The 19,422-nt window shown below is 40.6% G+C and overlaps 1 protein-coding gene across 2 annotated transcripts in view; it reads right to left on the bottom strand.

The window, feature by feature from the left end:
• Window positions 1-19,422, bottom strand: part of LOC126175680 (alanyl-tRNA editing protein Aarsd1-A) — a 93,810-nt gene that overhangs the window by 43,590 nt on the left and 30,798 nt on the right. For both annotated transcript variants that reach the window (XM_049922608.1, XM_049922607.1), the window contains exons 6-7: window positions 14,016-14,132; window positions 368-498 (exon numbers count right to left, since the gene is read on the bottom strand). In XM_049922608.1, the coding sequence (XP_049778565.1) occupies window positions 368-498; window positions 14,016-14,132 (248 nt within the window). The remainder of the gene's footprint in view (window positions 1-367; window positions 499-14,015; window positions 14,133-19,422) is intronic.

Raw genomic sequence — 19,422 nt, 5'->3', positions numbered from 1 at the left:
TTTCCTTCTTGTTGTGACACTGGTTCACTGAATTCAAATGTGGAATAAGTTTTATTTATGATAAAGATTAGTCCAGTTGTTTAATAACATTCATTACCAAATAAAATCCATTTATGTTCAGAGAATTATCAAAGAAAATGTCAGCTGCACCTACTGACATCCACCATACCAATCTGTACCAATAGGACTGCATCAGCAGCTGTTACTATGATCTTAGATAAAAGTTTTTATGTTGGGAAGATTGAAGTCAGTACGCACCACATAGTACAATCCAGGGATTGAAGACATACTGGGTCAAAGAAAGCAACAATTATGCAGTAAAGATGAGGAATTAAACACAGCAATGCAACCAGTTGCTATTACTTACTGTAACAGCTCTGTAAGCTTTCTTTCTCGTTCAAGACAGCTTGACAAATACTTTAGTACCCGTCCACCAACCAGGAAATGCAAGTTTGTTTTATTCTTCTTCCCTTTTTCAAAATATAAAAATTTAATTGCCTGGAATACAAATATTGCTAAATTATTAATGTGGAGTAATAAGAGGGGCATTCAATAAGTAATGAAACAATTTTTTTTCTGAAAGTGGGCTTGTTTTATTCAGGATTCCAATGTATCATATTATTCCCCCCTCTTTGGCTACAAAACCCTATTTTTCAATACAATTTCTGTTCAATGTGATGGCCGTATGCCAACCTTACTGGGAGGATTTGCATACCCATGTGCACACCACTGTACTGGTCGACATATGAGCCAATGTCTTGCTGCATCACTAACCTCCCCATCATCCATGTACTGCTTCCCAAAGAGTGTTCATTGGGCCGTACAGATGTAAGTTGGAAGCTGCCAGATACGAGCTGCAGGATAGATGAGAGAAACAGTCCAAAGAAGTTTTGTGGGCGCCTCTACAATGCACACTTGAGTGAGGCTTCAGCTGTCATGGAGAGGAAGTTAATTTGCATTTTTGTGGTGATGAATGAGCTGAAGTCGTTTCTTCAATTCCTTGAGGTTTGCACAATACACTTCAGAGTTTATCGTTGCACCATGAGGGAGGCTATCAAACAAAATAACCCCTTCAGAGTCCAAGAAAGCTGTTGCCATAACTTTACTGGCTGAGGCTTTGCATGTTTTCTTCGGAGGAGAGGTGGGGATTGGCATCACTCCATGGATTGCTGTTTTGTCTCCAATTCGAAGAGATGAGCCCACTCTTGTGACGAGGTTCAACAAAAAACTGTCACAATCAGTCTCTTAACTCACAAGCAATTCTGCACAGATGGTCCTTTATTGCTCTTTATGGTCTTATGTTAGGCAGCGAGGAACCCAAAGGAGACACCTTTGAGTACAACAGGTGGATGAGAGTGTCAGCACTACCAACAGAGATGTCCAGATGAGCTGTGAGGTGTTTGTTTGTGACTCATCTATCACCTCAAATGACAGTGTCCGCACATTCCAACACTGCCGGAGTCACAGTTGTGTGTGCAGCCAGCTGGCACACACAAGATTGGACAGGTTTGCATGACCTTGTTGCGATGGTGACAGACACCTCACCCAATGACTCACTGTGCTTTTGTTCACTGCTAGGACTTTCTGTAAGAGCCTATGAATACCTGAGATGTTCTGGTTTTCTGCTTCAAGAAACTCAATGACAGCCCTCTGCCTGAAATACACCTCCATCACAGATGCCATTTTGAAGGCTACATATAGCACTGCCACCGACTGGAACTTCATGGATCGATAGGGGCTGAAGTGGAAATGTTCCATAATGTCTCACAACAAATTCTGCATTTTCAAACAAAATTTGCCAAGAAAATAATGTGCTACATTACTTATTGAACACCTCTCATAATTACATCATCATATTCATTATTGAAATAAAGTGATATGGTACAGTACTCAAAACCATGGATGTGCACTTGGGAGGGGTCTGATACAAATCTGTGCTTGCATCATGATTCAGGGAAATCATTTCTAACAATGTCGGAGATGATTCCTTCAAACAGGCCATGCTTACTCTACCCATCACCTACTTTTCATAATTTCGATACTGATAAGATGTTAAACTCTTATACTTGCATTTTCTTAAAATGTTGATTCACGTTCTGGAACGAATGTTTTTTTGAACACGTGTCAAAATTCCTACAGTGCATCTGTTAATAATAATAATAATAATAATAATAATAATAATAATAAAAACAAAGTCATTTTCCATGTCAACTGTTAACTTCTGCAAATAAAGGTCCAAACACACAAATTTCACAAAAAGCATTTAAACTACAACAACGTACACTGCTAGTTATTAGCTCTGCCTATACCAGTGTCTTATTTGGTTTTATCAATAGTGTGATTATCTGCAGGGCAAGGGATGGGTGTGCCCAAATGTGTGTTCGACGTTCTTTTTCCTGATCACTGAGAACTGTGTTGCCTTACAATACAAGCTTCTATGAATGATATAGATGTGATAATTGAATCACGGTGGCAGGACTTTCAGGTGCAAAATTCAGAAAGCTGATTGACTCTTTACCTGCAAGGAAGACGATCAAAGCAGGGTCTGTCTAAAGATGGTGGCTACCTTGTCTTTCCTCCACTAAGAGGTTTGTGTTCTTGGGAAGGGATCTAAGAAAGGATGCGACGTTAGGTTGGAGGCCACTCTTCAAAGGTAACCAGGAGTGGGGTAGGATAGGATCATGCATAGTTGTTAGCTTTCAGTTCGGTTTGATTGAAGGAGTTGTAAGTAAAAAATGTTTTTCTGTACGAACAGAGTGAAAGAGATGCTCTCTCTCTCTCTCTCTCTCTCTCTCTCTCCCTCCCCCCCCTAGCATGATGGAATTTGTGCACAGGGCTAAAACCAATATATTTTTCTGGATTTTGTGTGATGTTGGGCAAAACTTTTGGGGGAAGTGACACCTGGAAGAGGTCAGCAACAGAGGTAATCATTCCTTGAGGACTCTGAGGCAGCACCCTCCAAATAATATCAATCATGCAAAAGCTTGCAATATGTAAGTATCGTGAATCACAAATAGACTTGTTTAATTTTCTCATACCACCAGCCCGTGTACGCAAAAGATCAACGTTTTTAGAATGGGTCAACAGTTGGATTCTCGGCGAACCATCCTGGTGGTTTAAAAGACAATGGACACATGTGGAGAGGGGGGGGGGGGGTAATTAGGAGTTGAGCGGGCACAGAGAGTTGATGTTAGGGCTGCTTAGGATGGCATCTGTGCAAAACAAGTGAAGTATAGGAGTATTGATCACAAGCCAAGCTTTATATATATATATATATATAATAGAGGGAAACATTCCACGTGGGAAAAATATATTTAAAAAGAAAGATGATGAGACTTACCAAACAAAAGCGCTGGCAGGTCGATAGACACACAAACAAACACAAACATACACACAAAATTCTAGCTTTCGCAACCAACGGTTGCCTCGTCAGGAAAGAGGGAAGGAGAAGGAAAGACAAAAGGATATGGGTTTTAAGGGAGAGGGTAAGGAGTTATTCCAATCCCGGGAGCGGAAAGACTTACCTTAGGGGGGAAAAAGGACAGGTATACACTCGCACACACACACATATCCATCCACACATATACAGACACAAGCAGACATATTGAAAGGCAAAGAGTTTGGGCAGAGACGTCAGTCGAGGCGGAAGTGCAGAGGTAAAGATGTTGTTGAATGACAGGTGAGGTATGAGTGGCGGCAACTTGAAATTAGCGGAGATTGAGGCCTGGTGGATAACGGGAAGAGAGGATATACTGAAGGGCAAGTTCCCATCTCCAGAGTTTGGATAGGTTGGTGTTAGTGGGAAGTATCCAGATAACCCGGACGGTGTAACACTGTGCCAAGATGTGCTGGCTGTGCACCAAGGCATGTTTAGCCACAGGGGATCCTCATTACCAACAAACACTGTCTGCCTGTGTCCATTCATGCGAATGGACAGTTTGTTGCTGGTCATTCCCACATAGAATGCGTCACAGTGTAGGCAGCTCAGTCGGTAAATCCCGTGGGTGCTTTCACACGTGGCTCTGCCTTTGATCGTGTACACCTTCCGGGTTACAGGACTGGAGTAAGTGGTGGTGGGAGGGTGCATGGGACAGGTTTTACACCGGGGGCGGTTACAAGGGTAGGAGCCAGAGGGTAGGGAAGGTGGTTTGGGGATTTCATAGGGATGAACTAAGAGGTTACGAAGGTTAGGTGGACGGCGGAAAGACACTCTTGGTGGAGTGGGGAGGATTTCATGAAGGATGGATCTCATTTCAGGGCAGGATTTGAGGAAGTCGTATCCCTGCTGGAGAGCCACATTCAGAGTCTGATCCAGTCCCGGAAAGTATCCTGTTACAAGTGGGGCACTTTTGTGGTTCTTCTGTGGGAGGTTCTGGGTTTGAGGGGGTGAGGAAGTGGCTGTGGTTATTTGATTCTGTACCAGGTTGGGAGGGTAGTAGCAGGATGCGAAAGCTGTTATCAGGTTGTTGGTGTAATGGTTCAGGGATTCCGGACTGGAGCAGATTCGTTTGCCACGAATATTGCCTCTGTATATGTCTGCTTGTGTGTGTGTGTGTGTGTGTGTGTGTGTGTGTGTGTGAGTGTGTGTGAGTGTGTGTGTGTGTGTGTGTGTGTGTGTGTGTGCGCGCGCGAGTGTATACCCGTCCTTTTTCCCCCCTAAGGTAAGTCTTTCCGCTCCCGGGATTGGAATGACTCCTTACCCTCTCCCTTAAAACCCACATCCTTTCGTCGCCTTTTCATCCAAGGCTTTACTGAGGAGTGACATGTTTTTGCGCGCACTTGCATCTTGGTATTCAAGGCACATTAAGTTTTGTTTTGTGAGTACATCGCTCTTCTGTCTATTTCGTTTAGTAGGTTATGTTCACTATTAGTGCTTTTACTGATTTTGTTTTATTCTGTGTGATATGACCTGAAGATATATCTCCAGGATATGAAACTGGTCATTGTACAGTGAAAACACAATCAACAGCTATTGCAGATTTGGAGTTTCACTCTGTTTCAGTACAGATTATTTTATCATCTACGATTTTAAATTGTTTGATTGTCCTTTACTTTTTTTGTGTAACTTCAATAGGGCTGTGCCTGTGTACTAGTATTTATTTATTTATTATGAATCAGATTGCTTGAAACTGCGAGAGAGAGACTAATGTGTGTCCTAGGTTCCTATTTAGAATGAACAGTATAAATATCGCAAACATTATTTTAACTACAGGAAGTCAAAATCTTAGTTTTGAAAAAAGTTGGAACTGAAAAGGCCAGAACCACCAAAAACCTGATTTCAGTATTGTACAGACTCAAAATGTGTGCAAAAGTGAAAGTAGTTTTACTAGAAAATTTACTCCTACATTATATAAATGTGCAGACTGGCTGCCTGCTTTCTTCTATAAAACAGTGGAAAATCCAGGATGGAATGTAACAATATTACGGAAAGGAAAGTTGCTACTCACCATATAGTGGAGACGACAATAGCTTATTTGTGACTGTCTGTGTTGTGCCTACCTGTGATTCAGCATCTCAACTGTATGGTGAGTAGCAACTTTCCTTTTCATAATATTAAAAGCTTTCTTCTGTCACATGTGTCTGGTAACAAATCTTCAGGAATGTCCTTGGACCACTAATGGGTTAACAGACATTAAACACTTAGCTGTTTGAGACAAAAAAGGAAGTTGACTGAAATACACATAAAATGTAGCATTGCGTATGCTGGGCTTGGAAAAGTTGATATGAGATGTCAGCTGCATACAACATACAGTATGAGAAATAAGAAGCATAATGAAGATGTTCCTAAGAATAGTTACATTCTTAGCAAGTAGCGTATTCTGTGGGAAATTTGAATTTGCACTAAGGGAACAATGAAATGGATACTTCACAGAAACTTAGTGTTTCTCAGGATCTGGTGAATCTGATGGCAGTAATGGATTCCACATTCAAGGAACATATCGAAAAAACCAATAATTGTGTATTTTTTTTGACATTTAAAAACAATTCAGACTGGGCTGCTGACACTCTGTCATCAGTCGATTTATAAAGAAATATCACAAACAGAGTGCGTCACAACTTAAACTTATAAAACCACAGAATGTGAAATATTGTGTCAAAACGTATATATTGTTTGATATGAATTTTTAATTCATAACACCCAAAAATCATACAGCTGCAGGTACAAGTAGTGAGCTGTTCAAAGACCTTGACAAACTAAAGACTGGCAACTCTCCAGAAAAACCGATAGCTCAGAGCTATGATGTAGCTTCAGTTGTGAGTGGTGGGCACAACAGTGTGCAGATAAGTGAAAGCGGTGTACAAAAGAGCAAATTTGTTGTGCCCACCAACTCAACCTCATTGAAGAGTGCTGTGCAACACAACAAAAACAATGTAGTATTTTTTTTAGCAATTTGCAGGGACTGTCTACTTTCTTCTCGAAGTCAGTAAAAAGTTCTGTCATACTGGATAATGCTATGAAGAATCGTGTCCCAAGAAATGCTGACACAGGATGGAATTTTAAAATGGAATGTGTGGACACCATATATATCTGTAAGAATGAAACAGACGTGTGCCTTAGGATTATTGAGGATGATGATAGCAATCATAATTCAACAACCAGGAAAGCAGATGGACTTCGGAAACTTTTCATCAACAACCAAGAATTGCTACTTTGGTTTGCATTTTTCAGTAAGGTACTACCGCACTGTGACATTTTGTTAAATCAGCTGCAACACAGAGATGTTAAGACTGTAAAAGCTCTTAAGAATGTCTCATTTCAAGTCAGCAATGCAACTGACGAGAAATTCTCTTGATCTCTATCATCACTGGAACAACAGGAATGGAAATGAAGAGATCACCAGTGCTAAATGTTTGCATCTTGTAGACTCTTGTAAAACTGTCGCAGAGGAAATCTTCGGCCTTATTACAGCTAAAACTGATGAGCGTTTTGCATTTAGCAATCACTTTTCAGCAGCTATTCCAGCCCAGTTTGTTTCCAAAACACAGGCCGTTATTCCCTGACAAAGAACTTCAGACCACAGTTAAATTATTCAACTTAAATGAAAATGAACTGTGACAGTAACTGATAGTCATGTACAGTAGAAATGATTTCCAAACTGAACAGAGCTTTAACATGTCTGAATTGTATGTACAAATTAGGAACTGTTTCACCAAAGTCAGTGAAACTTCTACGAATTACCTGTGCAATACCTGTGACAACACCAGGAAATGAGAGGTGTTTCATTACAATGAAAAGGATACTTTCACTAAATACACAACAAAGGAAGAGATTTAGTGCGTTTGGTATGTGCTGTACAGAAAAAACACTTTTTCTTCTTTTTTGGGTTATAGTTTTATGGTGCAAAACAGCTATGGTTATAAGCACCCATTCTGTGGCTTAGTGACGGGTAGAAACAGGAATTTAAATCAGCAGCAATGGGAGCAAAACTCAAGGAGAAGGGAAACCAAAAACGAAAGGAAATCTTAGGAGCGCTATTGAATGGGGGTTGTTATCCCTGGGGGGGGGGGGGGGGGAGCTTTAAATGACTGATGTCATCTCACTAACACTTATTAACTCAAGGGTGTGATCGAATGAGCGTGCATCATTTGTTAAAAGGGACGATATTTCAGGCGATAGCTGTAAATGGGCATGTAGCGGATTAAAATAGGGGCACTGAAGTAAAAGGTGTCTCACTGTCCACAACTGAGAGCAGTGGGGACAAAGCGGGGGAGGACTGCCACTTAAAAGATGTCAATGGCTAAAAAGACAGTGCCCAATCCGGAGTGTAGTTAAAATTACCTCCTCTCGAAAACGAGGCCAGGAGGAAGGGGTCCAAGCACAGGGAAGAGGTTTTATGTCCCATAATTTAGTATCCTGAAGTGCAGACCAATGTGCGTCCCATGAAACAGCAACATGACGACGTAAAACGCTCTGTAGATTGGCAAAGGGAACCATGCGACCAGCGGGCCGAGGAAGAGAGACAGCAGCCTTTGCCGCTACACCGGCTGCCTCGTTTCCACATATACCAAAATGCCCTGGGATCCAGAGGAATGCCACAGAGATGCCCCCTAAGTGGAGCATGTGGAGGCAGTCCTGAATCCGGTGGACCAGATGGTGGATGGGATAAAGAGCTTGGAGATTGAGAATAGAAATGAGCGAATTCGAGTATATAATATATTGTATCCGTTGATGGCAACGGATGTATTGGACAGCCTGGAGAACAGCATAAAGCTCTGCAGTAAAAGGCAAACACTGGTTAGGAAGCCAAAATCTAAGAGGGGTGTGGTCAATAATATAGGCACTCCCCACACCAAAGATGGTCTCAGAGCCATCTGTAAATAAATGTGGCATCCTCCATTTGTGTGCATAGAGCAGCAAATGCCCCACAAACTATAGGGGGGATACTATCTTTGGGAAGCTGACAAAGACCACGGAGAAAGCAGGTCCGGGGGCAAAGCCAAGGTGGTGTCATGTCACCATTTGTCAAAGTTTTAGGAAATTGGAAGGAAAGAGAATGTAGCAGTTGACAGAAGCAGACTCCCAGTGGTAGTAGAGAGTAAGGGCTGCCTGCATACCCTAAATCCAAGGAGGCGTTGCGATATAGGTGGAGGAGCACCGCTCCGTCCACTCCCCAGGAGGTACCACTCAGAACACGGAGGGTATTGAGGGATCGCAGACAGCGAGCCAAAAGATATGAAACCTGGGAAGACTAGCACAGTTTTCTGTCAAACTTAAGTCCCAACAATTTGGCGATGTACATGAATGGAAGGTCAACAGGGTCTAGATGTAGATAAGGTGGATAAAACTCTGTACGACACCAAAAATTTACAAAGATGGTCTTACTGGGAGAAAATCGGATGCTGGTTTCGATGATCCCTGAGTGGAGGTGATCGAGACATCACGTTAAAGAAGGCTAGTCTGTCGAGACCTGTAGCAGATTGCAAAATCATCGATAAAGAGGGAGGCCGAGACATCGGAAAGGAGAAAATCCACAACTGGATTTATGGCAATGGCAAACAGTACAACACTTAGCACAGAGTCCTGGGGCATGCCATTTTCTTGGGAGAAAGTACGCGATAGAGCAGTGGTCACCCACACCTTAAATGTATGCTCTGTCATAAATTCACAGATGAAAAGGGGTAGCCGACCTCGAAAGCCCCAAGAGAACAGTGTGTTGACGATGCTTGTCCCCCAAAAGGTATCATATGCCCTCTCCAGATCAAAAAATATAGCTACTGTTTGGCGTTTCCTGAGAAAATTGTTCACGATACAAGTGGAGAGAGCAACAAGATGGTCAACAGTGGAACAATGCTTTCGGAAACTGCATTGGACAGTTGCTAAAAGGTTTTGTGACTCCAGCCACCAGCCGAAACGGCAATTTACCATACACTCAAGAACCTCAAACACTACTCGTGAGAGAGATTAGGTGATAGCTGGAGGGGAGATGTTTGTCCTTTCTAGGTCTCAGAACAGGAATGAAGATAGCTTCCTGCCATCTTCTGGAAAAGGTACTGTTGACCCAGGATCAATTACAAAGGCGGAGGAAGTAGCACAGACTAGGGTACAATAGATGCAGCAACCTTTGGACGTGGATACCATGCGATCCAGGAACAGAGGAGCGAGAAGAGGAGAGTGCATGTCCAAGTTCCTGCACAGAAAAAACGGCATTATAGCTTTCGCGATTTTGAGAGGAAAAAGCAAGATGTCGCTCTTCTGCAATCTGTATCTTTGGGAGAAAGGCTGATGGGTAATTACAAGAGCTTGAAATCTCAGCAGAGTGTCAACCCAAGATTGCGACTGGGTCCACTAAGGTATCCCGCGCAACAGTTAGCCCAAAGGTCGGAGAAAAACTGGACATGCCGGATATCTGCAGGATTCGACTTCAAACAACTGATGAGGCAGTGAAGGTATTAAAAGAGCTGGTAAAGAAATCCCAGCTTGCCTTCTTGCTATCGCATATGATGCAATAGCATCGTGCACGTAATTGCTTACAGTGGATACAGTTGACCAGTGTAGGATGATGGGGGGAAAATGCGAAGAGCATGTCTCCGCTCATGTACTGCATCACGGCACACGTTGTTCCACCAAGGAACTGGGAGGCACCAGTGCAAAAGGGAGCTATGAGGTACTGAACATTCTGCGCTGTAAGAGTAACTTCCGTAACATGAGTGACCTGATCGTCGATGCTAGGAAATTTATGTACATCACATTTTGCTAGAAAGGAGAAAGTGTCCAATTGGCTTGGGAAAACTTCCAGCATCTTGGGTGCATAGGTGGCAGTCGTGGCTGTAATCGATGGACACATGGAAAATGTGTCACTCAAATGTGTATCAGCATGAGTAAACCATTCAAAGTGCTGAGCTAGCCTAACAGTACTGACCAAAAGGTCCGAATGAGAGCAGGTTGACATGGAGGCAGACAAAAATGTAGGTTCCCCAGTGTTGAGGCAAACAAGATCTACTTGGTGGAAGAGGTAAATCAACAGGGATCCTCTCTGACAAGGACACGGAAATCCCCAATGTGGGTGGTGAGCATTGAAGTCTCCAACCAGCAAATGGGGGAGGGGGGGACTTTTTTGTTTTAATTTTGCTACACAGGAAATTAATCTACTTACTGCACACAGCATACATGAATTACAAATACTTCGTTGTTACTCAGTAGTTCACTGACACTACATGGCAAAACCTCTACAGACAATGTTCTTTACAGGTTATACTCTTCAACAATCTTTTAATCAGTTAAGCAAATGTAACTTTACACTTAACTGTTCTTCAAAAATAATGACATATTTGCATAAGGAAAAACAATTTTTCTACTTCACACCTGTGGCTGACAAAGCAACAGTTAAGACACAACTCCATATTGTACTTATTTTGAAGCAGGTGCTTTTACAGATGAACTACAACTTTACTATCATCAGGAATAAAGAAGAATAGTGTCTAATGTACATGTTTCTACAGTCCTAATTAAACCTTAACCACATAATCAGAAATTCTGGCATAGCTATACAAGAAAAACATATGTAGCTTTCAAACAGCTGTTTAAGCATGACAGCTATGGGATACACAGTGTGTTGTGATCAAAGTTTTGCAGATTTCATTTAGGGGTATCCACAGAAACTTATCCAAGAGGAGCCAGTAGTCCAAAATTGTCATTTCTTTATGTAACTCATTCTTTGAGTGAGAATGTGTAATGCTCCAAGAATAAAATTTGGCATGACATACACAAACTTTACTGTATCTCAAAGGATTTATAGTTACTAATTCAATACATATATATTTTGAAATGTAGGTTACTCTGACCCCTAAATGGTAAGCCTATTTCCATTGGACTGTCTAAAATAGATCATTTATACTAGCTAAGTAAGTATGTAGGTTACCTCTTAGTTTAACAGTCTGAAATGACAGTGTGTGCAATGAGTAAAGAAATAAAGGTAGAAAATGCTCACTGAAGATATGTTTATTGAAATACTCACGATATGTTCACACTGACCATTAAATATCTCCAACAGAAGGGAAAAAGAGAGAGAGAGAGAGAGAGAGAGAGAGAGAGAGAGAGAGAGAGAGAGAGAGAGAGTGATTGCGATAACCCTTTTGGAAAAATAACAAACTGTGATGCCATCTGTAACGCTGCTTACTATACTTTGAACCCGCCTGGTTAGCCATGCAATCTAACGCACTGCTTTCCGGGTGGGAAAGCTTGCCGGTCCCCGGCACGAATCTGCCCGGCAGATTTGTGTCGAGGTCCAGAGTGCCGGCCAGATTGTGGATGGTTTTTAAGGTGGTTTCCCACCTGCCTCAATAAATGCAGGCTGCTTCCCCTTATTCTGCCTCAGTTACACCAGTCGGCAATTGCTGTGCAAACACTTTCTCCATGTACGTGTACACCATAAATACTCTACCACGCAAACATTGCGGTTACACTCATCTGGTGCGAGACGTTCCCGGGAGGGAGGGGTCATCCACTAGGGGCTGAACCGCACAATAACCTGGGGTTCCGTGTGGGTTGGCGGTGGGGTGAAAGAACTGCTGTAGCCTGTCGTGGGGTTGTGTACCACTGAGGGCTACAGCGGGGACGAAGCATCTCCGCCGTTTCTAGGTCCTCAATTCCGTACTATACTATACTTTATGTCCGATTATTTTATGACATTATGTTGGCTGATATAATTAGTTGAACAAATATTTTTTTGAAAATTAGTGTTTCTTTTTTAGTTATCTGGGTAAAATGTAGCTCAGTCAGCTTTTGGAGCTCCTAAAGAAACCCTTAATTAGCCAGCAGAAATGACTTAACAGCACGGGACTAAACTATGATGGCTAAACCTCCCCAGTTTGACTTGTTATTTTGGACTACGCACTTCTTAACTAATGTAGCTGTGTATTCTGCTCTGTACCACCACAGAGAGAATAATTTTAGGTCTCAAATCTTTGAGAAAAGATTTTTTTTACCCTGAAATTTCATATTTTTCTCCTAAATAAAAAGTAAAATACTGCAGTGATTACATTGCCCTAAAGAGGCGGTGGTCCCACTGTGAGAATTAGGTGCAGATTTCAGTCAGTGTACTGTAGCCAATGCTTATTTTATGCTGGGAACTAGTACCGGGATGCATTGCTGGAGTGTTTGAATGATCCCTTTCTTTGTCCTGATAAGAGCTGAATGATAAAAGCAACAGACAAAAGATCAGGGATACTATTTTGGCAATGTTTTGCAAATGTTTTCATTCACCCTGACTGCAAGATACTGCCAAAATGACTTCTAGGGAAAAGGAATCCAAAATGACTTCTATGGAAAAGGAACAGTGTAGTTTCTCATAAGCATCTTGAGAATCAAGTAAGTCGATGGCATACGGCAATTGCTAAAGCTACAATATTTTCTGTTGCATTCTGCAATGCAAAGTCTGTCATTCAGTGTAGGAAACTCACAGAAAAAAGGTTTCTAGAAATGTTTGAGAATTCAGTGTTGTATAAAACTTATCTTCAACATTCCCCACACCTTTCCAGTAACCTTGTTTCGCATCAGAGCAACAAGACTACTAAGAGTAGTAAGGTAACTGTATCTCAGTGTCAGGCATATGCTAAGAAGAAAGACCAGTAACATGATAGTCCTCCGTTAGTACCCTCCATTATAACATTTAGACTGCCAAGGATGATGTAAGCCATGTTTCAGGCCAACAATATAAAAATTAAAAAGTGGATGTACATACGTTTTACAGACGATTTGGTTGACTGTGATAAAACACTAATTTAGTGTAAAACACTAAATTTCTAGCAGCCAGAATGGGAAAAGCTGTGAGTATTACACGAGCTCTTCACCTGGAAGTCAGCACCTTACAGCTAAGTTTGATCAAGTGAGAACTGCAGAATTAAATATCACAAGGAATCTATCAAGGATGTATAGCCCCTCTGTCTCTATTCTCGTCACATTTTTATAAAACCCTTATGTTACATCAGCTTGGTATTACAGTCAACGTAACTGCAAAGAATAACATCAAACATGCTAGGGGCACATTGAGTTTCCAGGCCACAGCTGATGAAGTACCCCAGGAGCTGCAAGAATTAAAATGCACCCACAACATTAACAAATTGAAAAATGTGCTAAAGATGTTTGGCAAAGGCAGCTAGCATGTGAAGAAGAAGAAGAAGAAGAAGAAGAAGAAGAAGAAGAAGAAGGAGGAGGAGGAGGAGGAGGATGAGTAAAACACTTCTGCTGACACTACAAACTATTAAACAGTTATCGTGTTCAACTGGAGTCTGGTTTTATAAATTAACAAGTATGAATGCATACACAAGAAACACAGCAATGTGATCATGTCACCCACACCAGTCTGACTGACACCAATGCAATGTGTAGTTATGTATTTATATTAAAAATTTAAAAAAAACCAAGCAGAAAAAACTACAATATAAAGTGTACATTACATTGCTATCATCCAGCATGCTCCAACAAAATGTGAAAATAGATATATCTAGGATAGTAGCTAGTGAACTGTGAACCATACATATATATTCCTTCAAATCAAAAGCAGATAAATACTGACCTGTAACTGACTAAGATTGCTGACATGTGTACCACAACACATATTGTTGTCCACTCCTTCAATTGAGATCACACGCACATCACCTTCATGATCCTTTGGGAGCCCACGAGTATGTGCCTGATGAATGTAAAAATATTTTTAAAATTTAACATAATAGTATGACATAACTTAAGATAAATTTACAAAACTATATTTCTGTTTGAAAATGAAGACACGTAAGTTACAGGTTTATTTGGCTTTGTGATTAAGTTCTTGTCAAAAATCTAAAAGGACGATTGAATAATCAATTCCTCAGTTGCTCTGTTACTAATATTCTAATTAAGGTAAACAATCATGAAGTTCAAGGTGAGTAAGAATTAGAGAGAAAATGGTGGAAGAGTGGAATAAGAAAAAGGCACGATGATGTAGCTCTACTGAAACAACAAATTTATGTATACAGTACACCAAATTTTTCTCAAGTTCTCAGTCTTTGAGATATAAAGGATGGTATTGATCTTTTCACATTTTCCTGTCTATTAGGTCTGTTTTGTTATAGCTTTGAACTGATTTTATTCAAGTGCTGATGGATCACAAAAACCTGCACATTCCAGAGACTTACTTTTGCAGTAAATGTTGTTGAGTCTTCAGTCCAAATACTGGTTTGATGCAGCTCTCCAACAATCCTGTGCAAGCCTTATCTCTACAAAACTACTGCAACCGACATTCCTTTGAACTTTTTTACTGTACTCATTTCTAGATCTCCCTCTACAGCTTTCACCCCTCACAATTGCCTCCATTACCAAACTGAGCTATTCCTTAATACCTCATTTGAATCCTTGATACCACATTTCAGTAGGTGTCCTATAAACTGATCCCTGTTAGTCAAATTGTGCCATAAATTCCCAATTCGATTCACTGCCTCAGTAGTTATTCAGTATACCCATTTAATTGTCAGCTTCCTTTTGTAGTACTACGATACAAAAGCTTCAATTCTCTTCTTATTTGAACTGCTTATCATCCATGCTCCCCTTCCATACAAGGCTATACTCCAAGCAATTATCCCCAGAAAGAGACTCCCTATCAATTTTATATTAGATGTTGACAACTTTCTCTTTTTCACAAACTTTTCTTGCTATTGCCTGTCTGTATTTTATATCTCCTCTACTTCAGCAAACTTAAGTTATTTTGCTGCCCAAATAGTTAAACTTATCTACTGTGTTTAGTGTTTCACTAAGTAATCTAAATTTCTCAAAATCACTTGGTTTAATTCAACTATATTCCAGTACTCTCTTTTTAATTTTGTTGCTGTCCATTATTCTTATAACCTTTTTCCAAGATGCTACCCATACTGTCAACTGCTCTTCCAAGTTCTTAGTCATATCACAGAATTAAATGGCATCTGCAAATTGATTCTTATTTCTTTTCCCTGAACTTTTAATTCAGTTTTCTAATGGCTCCTTGGTTTCTTTTACTGATCACTTAATGTATACTGAATAACACTGGGGCCAGAGTACAAATCTGTCTCACTCCCTTCTAAACCACTGCTTTCCTTTCATGCCCTTGACTCTTAATTAAAGTCTGGTTTTGGTACAAGTTGTAAATAACCTTATGCTCTATTTTATGCCTGCTACCTTCAAAATTTCAAAGTGTGTAGCCCAGTCAACTATGTCAAATGCTTTCTCTAAACCTACAAGTGCTACAAATGTTTCTCTGCCTTTCTTCAGTCTATCTTCTAAGATAAGATGTAAGATTGCATCACATGTGCCTACATTTCACTGGAACCCAAATTTATTTCCTAAGATCACCTTCTACCCGTTTTTCCATTCTTCTGTAAATACTTCATATCAACATTTTGTAACCACGTTTTATTAAACTGATGCTTCAGTGATATTCACACCTTTCAGCACCTGCCTTCCTCGGAATTTAAATTATTACATGCTTCTTGAGGTCCAAAGGCATTTTCCCTGCCTTATATATCTTTCACACCAGCTGGAATAGCTTTGTCATGACTGGCTGTCTCAAGGATTTCAATAATTCTTTGGAAATGTTGTCAACTCCAGGGACCTTGTTTCCATTGATGTTTTTCAGTACTCTGTTAATTTGTTCATGGAGCATCATATCTCTTATTCCATCCTTATTCCATCTTCAATTACTTCATCTTCTCTTTCTATAATATTGTCCTCATATTTGTTTTTGTTAGACACACTATATATATTCCTTCGACCCTTAAGTTTTCCCTTTTTTGCTTAGTTCTGGATTACCATTTGAACTCTTGATATTCATATGGCTGTTGCTCTTACCTCCAGATGCATTTTTAATTCTCCCATTGGCAGCATCTATCTTCCCCTACTCACAAGTTTCTAGTCTTACATCTGTTCTCTAAGTATTTTTGCTTAGCTATTTTTATTTTCTGTCAGTATCATTTTATAAATAACTATATTTCCTTTCTCCTGCTTCTTTTGTTGCATCCCCCCCCCCTTTCATCAACTAAATTCAGTATCTCTTGTGCTACCCAAGGACTTCCAATAGGCCTTGTCTTTTTACTCATTTGATCCTCTGCTTCTTCACCATTTCCTTTCTCAAAGCCTTCCATTTGTCTTCTACTGTAATCTTTTCCCCCTGTTGTGGCCTGATAGTTTCTAACATTACTTCTAAAGCTTGAAAAACACCTCTGGCTCTATCAGCTTATTCCAATCATATATCCTGAAATTCTTACCATTTACCAATTCCTTCAGTTTTCATTTGCAGTTCATAATCCATACATTATGGGCAGAGTACACAACTACCCCTGGAAATGACTTTTAGTTTAAAATCTGACATGAAGATCTATATTACCATTACATAAGGGGCAAAACTAAGCAGATGGAAAAAGCAAGCAAACTATTTCTTATTTCAAAAGTAATACCATAACTTGATATACACTGAAGCGCCAAAGAAACTGGTATGGGCATGCATATTCAGATACAGAGATATGTAAACAGGCAGGAAATGTCTATCTAAAACAACCAGTGTCTGGCGCAGTTGTTAGGTTGGTTACTGCTGCTACAATGGCAGTTACCAAGATTTAAGTGAGTTTGAACGTGGTGTTATAGCCAGCGCACAAGTAATGGGGCACAGCATCTCCGAGGTATCAATGAACTGGGGATTTACCCATATGACCATTGCACGAGTGTACCATGAATATCAGGAATCCGGTAAAACATCAAATCTCCGACGTTGTTTGGCCGGAAAAAGATCCTGTAAGAACAGGACCAACGACAACAGAAGTGCAACCCTTCCGCAAATTGCTGCAGATTTCAATGCTTGGCCATCAACAAGTGTCAGTATGCGAACCATTCAACAAAATGTCAAAGGCCCAGTTGTCTACCCTTGATGACTCCACGACACAAAGCTTTAAGCCTCGCATGGGCCCGTCAATATTGATATTGGACTGTTGACGACTGGAAACATGTTGCCTGGTTGGACGAATCCTCAAATTGTATCAAGCAGATGGACTTGTACAGGTGTGGAAACAGCCTAATGAATCTATGGACCCTGGATGTCAGCAGGGGACTGTTCAAGCTAGTGGAGGTTCTACCGTATTTACTCGAATCTAAGCCGCACTTTTTTTCCGGTTTTTGTAATACAAAAAACCGCCTGCAGCTTAGAATCGAGTGCAAAGCAAGCGGAGGTTCTGAAAAATGTTGGTAAGCCGCCAAATCTAACTTCTGCCGTCGAATATATGTAGCGCTACACAAGCATGCTTTGTGGGCACAAAGATAAATACTGGCGCCAAAACTTTTTTTCTCCGCCCCTTGTTTCGGCCACTGCATTTTCTTACATTATCCAACGAAGTAAATACAAATTCCGTATTGTTCATCTTCAAATGTAGCAGAATTTCAATGTACTACGAAAATCCGACTGGCAAGACTGTTAGGGATGTTTGTCAATATGGCCAACTCTACGTTCCGAGTTTTTTCCTACCTGTGAGAAGAGATGGTTGCTAATAGGAACCTGATGAAATGTGAATCACATGCAGTATTCTCTTCACCATAAGAATAATATGAAAATAAACATTTTGCCATGTATTCTTTCATGTTTGCTGCTATCTCATTTAAATCCTGCATGCCTAATAAACTAAGAAACTAGAGTGAAACAACAGCAAACGCGGAAGAATACACATATCGTGTCATGTTTATATTCGTATTATTCTTATGCCCAATAGTGATATAATCAGAAATGAGGCACGGCAACTGACTAGATTTTAAATGTAAGATGACTAATTTCTGTGCAGAATTTGATGTACTAAATAAGCTGCCGCAAAGATTTTCAAACGGAGAAAAATTTGCGCCTAACTCTCGTTCAGAACATGTTCTATCATACGCAGTCTATTGTTTGGTTCTTGTTGATCATTATCAAATAAAGCAGCAGTGTAAGTAACAACAAATAGCAGTCTCTTGCCATTGTTTCGCTAATGAGACGATTCCTTTTTAAGCGGCGGTAGCGCGCATAAAACAAGTCATGCCGCGAGGGGCGACAGGCCGTAAATACACACTATCAGAATGTGACAAACAATGCATGACACAGTACAGTAATGCATTTTCAGCTTAGAGTGACGTAAACACCTATAACAAAGAAAACGGCACTTATCAGATCAAAGCAAAATAAGCAATCGATTCAAACCAGACGAAGCACATGAAAAAGGAAAGGTATCCGTATAAATACGGACGGAGCGCCTGACGCATAGCAATGGCTACCTGGTAAAGCTTAACTGCTAAGCTTATGACTTGAACCAAACTACTGTAGCTGTATGGTCTTTCAGTTGACCTAAATAGTGTCTCATATTACAATGGACCAACTTTGTTTCGATTTGGAGGTGCGGCCTAAAACTTTTCTCCCCCCTTGAATTTCGAGTCTCAAATTTCAGGTGCGGCTTAGATTCGGGAAATATTTTTTTCCTTTATTTCGAGTCTCATTTTTCAGGTGCAGCTTAGATTCGAGAGCGGCTTAGATTCGAGTAAATACGGTAATGGTGTGGGGAATGTGCAGTTGGAGTGATATGGGACCCCTGATATGTTTAGAGATGACTGACAGGTGACACGTGCATAGCAACCCTGTCTGATCACCTGCATCCATTCATGTGCATTCCAACAGACTTGGGCAATTCCAGCAGGACTATGCAATATCTTACGCATACAGAATTGCTACAGCATGGCTCCAGGAACACTCTTCCGAGTTTAAATACTTCCGCTGGCTACTAAACTCCCCAAACACGAACATTACTGAACATATGTGGGATAACTTGCAATGTGCTGTTCAGAAGACATCTCCACCGCCTCGTACTCTTATGGATTTATGGACAGCGCTGCAGTATTTATGGTGTCAATTTCCTCCAGCACTACTTCAGACATTAGTCCGAGTCCACACCACATCTTGTTGTGGCAGTTTA

Source organism: Schistocerca cancellata, chromosome 3, assembly GCF_023864275.1.
Source record: "Schistocerca cancellata isolate TAMUIC-IGC-003103 chromosome 3, iqSchCanc2.1, whole genome shotgun sequence".
NCBI classification, from domain to species: domain Eukaryota; kingdom Metazoa; phylum Arthropoda; class Insecta; order Orthoptera; family Acrididae; genus Schistocerca; species Schistocerca cancellata.
This window is presented reverse-complemented; position numbering and strand designations above follow the sequence as displayed.